This window comes from Lichenostomus cassidix, chromosome 5, assembly GCF_008360975.1.
Source record: "Lichenostomus cassidix isolate B80296 chromosome 5, HeHo_3.0, whole genome shotgun sequence".
NCBI lineage: Eukaryota > Metazoa > Chordata > Aves > Passeriformes > Meliphagidae > Lichenostomus > Lichenostomus cassidix.
In genome coordinates this window covers 4,713,442-4,723,072 of record NC_139486.1, presented here as the reverse complement: position 1 = coordinate 4,723,072, position 9,631 = coordinate 4,713,442, and the positions used below count along the sequence as shown (strand labels likewise).

General features: G+C 52.4%; 2 protein-coding genes across 2 annotated transcripts; both read right to left on the bottom strand.

The window, feature by feature from the left end:
• Window positions 1-210: 210 nt before the first annotated feature.
• LOC146435827 (inositol 1,4,5-trisphosphate receptor-interacting protein-like 1) lies at window positions 211-3,768 on the bottom strand. The gene is made up of 2 exons (XM_085061080.1): window positions 3,632-3,768; window positions 211-3,395 (listed from the first exon to the last, which is right to left on the bottom strand). Exon 2 carries the CDS (start codon window positions 3,390-3,392, stop codon window positions 1,800-1,802), a length of 1,593 nt encoding a protein of 530 aa, XP_084917206.1. The 5' UTR covers window positions 3,393-3,395; window positions 3,632-3,768; the 3' UTR covers window positions 211-1,799.
• A 1,611-nt stretch (window positions 3,769-5,379) lies between these two features.
• LOC146435826 (inositol 1,4,5-trisphosphate receptor-interacting protein-like 1) lies at window positions 5,380-7,354 on the bottom strand. Its single transcript, XM_085061079.1, has one exon. It carries the CDS (start codon window positions 7,352-7,354, stop codon window positions 5,864-5,866), a length of 1,491 nt encoding a protein of 496 aa, XP_084917205.1. The 3' UTR covers window positions 5,380-5,863.
• Between the last annotated feature and the right edge of the window lie 2,277 nt (window positions 7,355-9,631).

The window sequence follows — 9,631 nt, the reverse complement described above, 5'->3', positions numbered from 1 at the left end:
ATATATCTATTTTATCAAGATCTTTCTGGACAAAAATGCACTAAGAGAGTTCCTAAGTGTCACAATAGATAGTGACAACACTAAATATGTGCTGTATTGTTATTGTTTAATCATAATTACGTTGTCAAATATTTATAGTTATTATTTATCACGATACATTAAGTACATATTTCTTACTTTTGATATTATTTATTTTAGTATATGGTTTTCTTTGATTGAATTTTGATATTATTTATGATAACTAATAAACTATTTAAATTAGTTTTATTAACTATATCATATAGTTATAATAGGTATACATTATATAAATTTATCCAGGAAATAAAAAAATCTAGATACTTATATATACGAGATTTCAAGGTCCAACACAATTGGCACAATGCTGACCTAATGGTGTCCCTTCCGGGGACAAGGAGAGACACAGTCCATTGTCTAATCCACAGTTAGCAGAGCTAGTTTGTCCTCTCGGTCTTTTTTCCCTGTTTGTTTGTCTTTTTCTGCCCCACATTCCCACTTCCTTCATACTGTCATTTTTGGCCCTTCCCAAAGGGCTGGAACAACTGCATGTTACAGGTGGGGTTTGGTGACTTTGGCCATGCGTGTAAGGCATGTGCTCTCTGCATTTGCTTTCATAGGACTGGGAAAGTTCACATGCAAGTAGGGCTTCATGTGGATCTGAGTGACTTCTTTTGGAAATGGAATGATAGAAAGAGGTGGAAAAAACCCTCTGGTGGCCCTCCAGCTGCTGAGGCAGCAGGAGAGGCTGTGGGGCCTTTGCCAGAGTCTTTGTGCATATCCTCTTCTCCTTTAAGGACCACATCTGTGCCACAGCTTGTTCTGTGCCGTGAAGGGAGAGTGAGGCTAATGGCAGTAGAGAGGTGTAGGTGCTTTTCTGGGCCTCTGGGAAACAGCACTGGGCTGTGAGGCCTCTGGTTCACTCCAGACATCATTCCGTGCTTAGGCCTTGCTGGAGCCAGGGGCAGGATAGGGGAGGGGCCCAGCTCATGTTTTTCTCACCCAGCCCCATCAATTCTCCGCTGACTTAAAGCAACTCTGCAGCGCATCTGGCATTTAGTGCTGCGACTGAGCACTGGAACACAGTGCCCAGAGGTTATGGAGTCTCCCTCACCAGAGATAGCCAAGAGCCATCTGAACGCAATTCTCTGCATGCGCAGCAGGAAGAGCCTGCTGGAGCACCCCTGGATCAGATGATATGACCTGTGGCCATTTCAAACCTTAACTCTTCTGGGATTCCGAGATTGGCATCTTTGCTCAAGGTAAAGCTCTGAGAGGGAAAATGGACTCTAAGAAAAAGGTGGGGACTCTAAGAAAAAGTCCTGGTGGTAATGGGACTCTTCCCGCAGGGCCTCTGGCCATGGCGTCTTCAGCTCCATCCACTTTGACTCTCCGAGTGTGCTTTTGCTCTAACGGAAAGGTGTGGCAGCAATTCCAAGTGCCCATTGAGCAGTGCCTTCTCCATGTCCTGTGTTCTCAGGTTTGTGACAGCTTCTCCCCAGGGAGGAGGTTCTCCATGCAGATGCCAGAGAACACAAAAAGGAATAATAGTATTTCCTCTTGCGTGGTCCATGATCTTTGTAGCCAACCTGGTCATCACTGGATGCAGTGCTGGGGAGAGCGTTGAGATGACACTGCTTCTGCTGATGGCAGAGTGCTACTGCACAGCATTTTCCCTTCCCTCTAATAATCTCACATTCTCTTCTCTTTTTCCCTCTACTGTGAGCTGGTTTTCTGCTGCCAGCTGTGAGCATCACAAGCACAGCTCTGCAGGAGAACCTCTCTCAATCCTCACCCTCAAGGATTCTTCTGAGAGACTGTCGCAGATCCACGTAATTACTTATTGCGTAGGAGTGGGCAACTGGATCCATCTCCAGGTGATGGAAGAGATTGAGTGACTGAGCCATTTGCACATCCTGGGGCACAGTGATCACCTCAGGAAGCTTCCGGTTGGCCACAATGAAGTGGTTGAGGCGTCTCACTTCCACACATACATGCAGGGCCTCACTGATATCCAGAAGTCGCCTCACAAAATCTCTCCTGCGCCAGTGTGACACGGGTAATGTGTTCAGCAGGTGCATGACAATTGTCTTTGTGGTATAGGTGGAAAAGCCGAAACCCAGCTGAAGACGCGTGAAGAACTGCAGGCACTTGAGGTGCAAGCTGTCAGGGGGAGCCTGCCTGGCGATGTGCCTGAAGAACTTGATCTCTGCTATGTCATACGTCTCAGGCCACCATGTGCTTGGGGTGAGGAACTCTCCAGACTGGCTGCTAACAAAGATGTCTGAGTTGCCTCGCTGCACCCCAAACAGCATCTCAATCCGGAAGCTTTCTGTGCCATTGGTCACCTTGAATTGGCAGGAGCGTGGGTAGGGCAGCAGCACTAAATGCCAGTTGTGTGACTGAGGCAAAGCTGGCCAGATTGCTCTCAGCAGTACGTAGAACCAGCGGGCTGTTTTCTCCACATCGAGGTAGGAGCCGGTGCAGAGGGTGTGAAGGAGGCTGCGATTCTGATTCCTCCTCAGCTCCTCCTCGGGGCGGTGGAGGAAGCACCGCATGTTCTCAGCCTGCTGCTCCCTTGTGCAGGTGCACTCCAGCTCCACGCGGACACGGAAGTTCCTCACCTGTCTCTGCCTTGCAGTGGACATCTCCAGGTGGAAGGAATGCCCTTGGGGAGGAGTCATGGGTACAAGAAAACGATAAACAACATCGTCCTCACGGGGACTCCAACCCTCGAAGGCACTGCCAACCCCAATGGCTCGTTCCAGCATCGGGTAGAAACTGTTAGATAAGACACGTCCAGCGTAGTTTGTCAAGTTGTCCATCAGGTCCGTTGTCCACTCGCAGCCTGCCTGCAGGTCCTGTGCAGGCCAACTTACGCGCTCCATTACAATCCTTCCAAAGTTATCATCAAATTCCTGGTCTTCGACTTCATTTGCGTCATTATTGTTTGCTGCATTTACAACGTCATTGCCATCTTCATTTCCACCATCATTGTTGTTCACTGCATTTGCATCCACATTTCTCACTTCCTCTTCTTCATTTGCTCCATCTCTTTGTTCTTCATTCTCCTCTCTCCTCAGGCTCCTTTCCCTCCAGGTAAACCATACTGCCAAGAGGACCAGGAGCCCAGCAAATGCCCAGAGCTGCCAGTGCTGCAAGGCAGACACCAGCAGGTCTCCCCAGGCCCAGCCGCTCTGATTCAGGAGTCTCAGCTGCTCCAACTCCCGCTCCAGCCGAATCCTCTCCTCTTCTATGCGCTTTGCACGCAACTCCACATGCAGACGCAGTGTCTCGTCATCCAAACCGTCGCCCACAGGCTGCGGGTACCGAATGAGGGTGTCCAAAGCAAGGACCAGGAGTATCCAGGACTCCATGGTCTGCAAGAAGATGGAGAGAAGGCCTTGAGTGGGACTGGGAGGGAGGCAGGTGGCAGTAGGGACAGCAGTGGCAGAAATCACAGGGATGTGGGGGCAGGAAGGAAAGGGCCCCAGAGAACTGGCAGGAAGCAAGGCCTGTCCTGCTGCACCAGGAGCAGCAGCAGCAGCAGCAGTAGCGTGCCCTGCCCAAGGCTCCCCTGTGAGGGGCTGTCCCTGCATGCACGGGGAGAACCCACCCCCGGGTGCAGCGTTTCTGCCCCAGCCCTTGTCCAGCCCAGCCTCCCTGCCACGTGTGCACTCACCACTTGCCCGGGCTCTGCCGGGGCAGCGTTGCCTGCTGGGGCCTTTTATAGCTGCCCCCATTGTGACTTGTCCCCCGTGATGTCACAGGTGCCACAGCGCATCACAGCCAGGCCAGCCCCACTCTTTGTCCCCAGCCCAGCTCAGCCACTCCGAGTGGCCCTGGTGTACTGCTTACGGTTGCCTTTGAGTAAATCTTCTTCAAAGAACTTTCTTTGGTCCTTCTTTTGTCTTTCTTATCAGCTGCCCTGCATTGGCAATCTCACAGATATCCATGGTGGAAGGCACCCTGGAGTATCACTGAGTTCAAGCCTTGACTCCACACTGGTAGAGCTACGCTTAAATCTCGGAATGGTCAAGGCTGGAAAAGACCCTGCTGATCACACAGTCCAACCCAAACCTAACACTGCCTCCTGCACCAATCAGCCAGGACCCCAAATGCCAAATCCATGTGACTTTTAAATCTTTCTGAGGGTGCTGACTCTGCCATTTCCCTGGGCATGGACTGCTCCTCAGCCAAGGCCATGTCAAATTCCTGAACTTAGACAAAAAGTATGAAGGCTTAGCAGAATTATTACCAGTGTTTGGTTAGATATATTAAAAAAAGAGAAATAACAAAAGGAAGAGCTTGCATGTTAGAAGGGGCCACAGAAAGGTGATTCGGTAAGTCTGCACCTTCCATGTACTTCAGGCAATGGGGGAAGAAAGAAAGTGACGCACCTGGGAAATTACGATAAAAAGGAGGCTACATCCTCCAACGATTTGAGAGACCCTGTAGGAAATGCCCCAATGCCTCTCCCCTGTTTTCCAGTAAAGGTTCAGGACTCCTCTGTGTCTTTTCCACACGTAAATCTCCAGAGTGCTGATTCTTTTTCCACACAGGGAGACCCCCTAATCCTTGTGTGGCCATTCTCAAGCTCTTCTCTGGTTTCTAACACACCTCCAGACCCCCGTGTCCTTGCTGCTGCAGCATCTGGCACGGCTCTCTGCCGGCCGCACAGCAGAGCTCCCTGCTCCAGCCGGCAGGGCCTCAGCGCCCGCCCTGTGCCCTCCCGCCCCGATGGCCGCGCCAGGTCCTGCTTGCTGCCCTGCTGGTGGCACTGCTGGCCCCCAGTGCTCTCCAGGGGCCTCTCTGGGGCACCTTCCTGCGGCCTCTCAGTCCCTGCGCCACGGCAGACCTGCCGAGGGGCTGTTTGCAAGGGCCTGCGGGGACAGCACCAGGGCCAGTGGCCTCCCACTGCCGCAGGGCGGGCTGAGGCCGCAGGTGTGGCAGAAGCTGTGGGCTCTGAGGCTGCTGGGGCCCTGGCCCACACTGCCCACAGAAGCTGTGGCTGCCCCTGGATCCCTGGCAGTACTCCAGGCCAGGCTGCTTGGGCCTTGGAGCAACCTGGGAGAGTGGAAGGTGTCCCTGCCCTTGGCAGCAGGCTTGGAACAACAGGATTGTTAAGGACCCTTCCAAGCCAAGGCGTTCTGTGATTCTGTGATCCCAGGGGCAGCTGAGCTTAATTTCAGATTAGAACCAGTTCAGCACTGCAAGTTTGCTTGTGTTCAATGAGACTACTGATGAGCCCAGATTCACAACTGGTGAGATTTACCAGTACTAGAGGTCAGGCTGAGATCAATAAAAGCTTACACAGTCCAGATTCTGCAATTTTTCATTTTATTGAAGCAAGAGCAAAGCATTTGGAGGCTTGCCAATCATATGTACAATAACTATGGGACTTTTACTATGTGTCCCAACAGATGGTGACACTGTATATGGCTGTATGTCCATATGAAAATTTGGTATGTTTGACATGATATGCATTATATATGTATTTAAGAAATATATCTATGTAATAAAAATCTTTCCTGTCATAAATGCTGTAACTACAGAGTGTTAGTATGTGTCACAGAAATCTCTACAGATAGTGACACTATACATATGCTAAATCTTTTCATAAAATTAATGGAAATAATAAACTATCTATATAATATGGGTCTATTTAAACATACATTTGTTGATAGAAATCTTTGTAGTTATACATATATATACTATAGTTATAGACACATATATCTCTCCGTCTCTCGATGGATCCCACGCACTCCTCTCTCTTTCCCAGCACTACGAGCTGCTGCTCTGCCACCAGCCACGAGCCCCACGAGCACAGCCCTGCGCACAAGCCCCGCTAACAGTGGCCGTAGGCCAGCACTCTTGCCAGGCAACGGCGCAGATCCAGGTAAGCTTCCATTGCCTCGGAGTGGGCGGCCGGATCCTGCGCCAGGCCGTGGAAGATGTTGGGTGGCTTAGCCATTCGTATATCTCGGGGCAACCTGATCTCCTCCGGAAGCCTCTGGTTGCCCACAATAAAGTGGTCGAGGCGTTTCTCTTCCAGGGATAAGCGCAGGTGCTCCAGGATATCCGAGAGCTGAAACAAGAACTCTCTGCTGTGCCACCGCGACAGCGGGACAGTGTTCAGCAGGCGCATGACAATGGTCTTCCAGATGTACTTCAGGGAAAAGGTGGCGAAGTGCTTGCGCTCAAGAACACAGGCCTTGAGCTGCAGGCATTTGAGGTGCGAGCTGTCCTGGGGCACCTGCCTGGCCATGTGCCTGAAGAACTTCATCTCTGCCACACCGTAGGTCTCAGACCATGTTGTTCTTGGGGTGCCAGACCCTCTAGGCTGGCTGCTCACAAAGATGTCTGAGGCGCCTCGCCGCACCCCGAACCGCACCTTGACATGGAGGTTTTCTTCAGCGTTGGTCAGCCGGAGTTTGCAAGAGCGTCTGGGAGGGAGCAGCTCTAAATGCCAACTGTGTGACTGAGGCAAATGCTGCCACGAGTCTCTCAGCAGTTGGCTGAACCAGAGGGATGTTTTCTGTGCATCCAGGTAGAAGCCAGTGCACAGGGTGTCTAGGAGGATGGGCTGCCCAGTCCTCCTCCTAATCTCGTCTGGGTGGTGGAGGAAGCATAGCATGTTTGCACCCTGCTGCTCCCTCGGGCAGCTGCACACCAGCCCCACACGGACACGAAAGTTCCTGCTGGGCCTCTGCCTGGCACTGTTCAGCTCCAGGTGGAAGGTGTGTCCTCGGGGAGGAGTGAGGGGTAGGAGCACACGGTACACAATGTCCTTTTCCTTGCCAGTCCAACCTTCGAAGGCACTGCCCACACCAACGGCTTGTTGCAGCACTGGGGAGAAAGTCCCTCCCTCACGCCTAAGGAGAGTTAGGAAGTTGTCCATTAGGACCATTGTCCTCTCGCAGCCAGTCTGCAGGTCCTGTACAGGCCACTGTATGCGCCCTTCTAGAAGCCAGTTTAGGTCATAGTCCTCTGTGTGGTCTTCTTCCTCTGCCTCCTTTTCCTTTTCCTTCTCTTCCTCGCCACAGCTCCTTTTCCTCCAGATAAACCATGCTGCCAAGAGGACCAGGAGCCCAGCAAATGCCCAGAGCTGCCAGTGCTGCAAGACAGACACCAGCAGGTCTCCCCAGGCCCAGCCGCTCTGATTCAGGAGTCTCAGCTGCTCCAACTCCCGCTCCAGCCGAATCCTCTCCTCTTCTATGCGCTTTGCACGCAACTCCACTTGCAGACGCAGTGTCTCCACATCCAAACTGTCGCCCTTGGGCTGAAGGTTCCGAATGATGGTGTACAAAGCAAGGACGAGGAATATCCAGGAAATCATGGTCTGCAGGAGGATGGAGAGAAGGCCTTGAGTGGGGCTGGGAGAGAGAGAGCTGGCAGAGTGGGCAACAGTGGTGGGAATCACAGGGATGTGGGGGCAGGAAGGAAAGGGCCCCAGAGAGTTGGCAGGAAGCAAGGCTTGTCCTGCTGCCCTAGGAGCAGCAGAAGCAGCGTGCCCTGCCCAAGGCTCCCCTGTGAGGGGCTGTCCCTGCATGCACGGGGAGAACCCACCCCCGGGTGCAGCGTTTCTGCCCCAGCCCTTGTCCAGCCCAGCCTCCCTGCCACGTGTGCACTTACCACTTGCCCGGGCTCTGCCGGGGCAGCGTTGCCTGCTGGGGCCTTTTATAGCTGCCCTCATTGTGACACGTCCCCCGTGATGTCACAGGTGCCACAGCGCATCACAGCCAGGCCAGCCCCACTCTTTGTCCCCAGCCCAGCTCAGCCACTCCGAGTGGCCCTGGTGTACTGCTTAAGGTTGCCTTTGAGTAAATCTTCTTCAAAGAACTTCCTTTGGTCCTTCTTTTGTCTTTCTTATCAGCTGCCCTGCATTGGCAATCTCACAGATATCCATGGTGGAAGGCACCCTGGAGGATCATGGAGTTCAAGCCTTGACTCCACACTGGTAGAGCTACGCTTAAATCTCGGAGTGGTCAAGGTTGGCAAAGACCCTGAAGATCACACAGTCCAACCCAAACCTAACACTGCCTCCTGCACCAATCAGCCAGGCCCCCAAATGCCAAATCCACATGAACTGAAATCTTTCTGAGGGTGCTGACTAAGCCATTTTCCTGGGTAGCCAGTTCATAAGCTTGATATCCTTTTTGGTGAAGGAATAATTCCTAGAGATCCAATCTAAACCTCCCATGGAGCAACTTGAGGTAATTTCCTCTGGTCGTATGGTTGGTTTCCTGGGAGAATACACTGACTCCCACCTGGCTACAACCTCTGTTCTGGGAGCTGATGAGAACCATAAGGTGCCCCCTGAGGTGCTTTTTCTCTGTGCTAAACACCCCCACCTTTCTCAGCCCTTCTTCATCAGACTTGTGCTCCACACCATTCCCCAGCTCCATTGCCATTCTGTGCACACACTCAAGCACCTTTATGTCTTTGTTGTCATGAGGAGCCCAAAGATGAATGCAGAATTTGAGGTACAGCCTCACTGGTGCCCCACGGCAGGGGACAATCACTGCTCTGGTCCCGCTGGCCCCACTGGTCCTCATACAAGCCACGATGCCATTGGCTGCTTGGCCACTCGGGCATAGTGCTGTCCATCAGCCAGCACCCCCAGGGCCATTGCTTCCTTGGCTTTCCAGCCCCTCTTCCCCTAGCCTGTAGCACTGCATGAGGTGGGTGTGACCAAAGTGCAGGACCCAGCATTTTGCCTTCTTCGGTCTCCTACAGGTGGACTTGACTGATCCATTACACCTGTCCAGATCCCTGAGTAGAGCCTTCCTACCCTCAGGCAGATCAACACTGCTGCCCTCCTCATTGTCATTCAGACTGAACTCCATTCACCCCCATGCTGTCTCTAAGACAGATCTAAGAGCAGTGTCCAGTTGCTTCTTCAGGACCAACAGGCCTAGGGCCAGTAGCCTTTCCTGGAAAGAGTTTGTTCCACTGCTGGACCATCCCCACAGACGCTTCAGGAAAGACGCTTTTCCTAATCACCAGCCTGAACTTCCCTTGGTGCAGCTTTAAGCCTTTGCTTTGCATCCTTTTAGTGGATCCCAGAGGAAACAGATCCACACCTCCCTGTGTGCTTCCCCTCCTCGGGGAGTCCTACACTGCAGTGAGGTGGCCCCTCAGGCTGCTCTTCTCTAAGCTGAACAAGCCCAGCATGCTCAGCCTGTGCCTCATAAGAAAGTGCCTGCCAGTGCTTTCCTCATCTTTCTTGCCCCCTTTGGACAGCGGCTAACATTGCTCTATGCTTCTTGCAGTGTGGCTGCCAAAGCTGCACACAGTGCTCGAGGTGAGGCTGCAGCAGTACTGAGGGCACTTGGCCCAATCCCTTCTTTGCACTGGCAAGCTCCACTGGGCCTGATGCAGCTTGGGACAGGCCTGGCCCTTCTGGCTGCCAGGGCACTTTGTTGACTCCTACTGACCTTACTGTCCAGCAAAAGGCCCAAATCCCTTACCAGAGCACATACACTTTTGTTTGCCACCTAAGTTGTTGAAAGAGATTCCCTGGCAGCCAAGCAGGCCTCCATCTCTCTTGCTTGGCTTGCAGTGTGTTGCAGTTGCCTGCTCCTGTGCTCCGATAGAAAAGTCCCTAATAAAA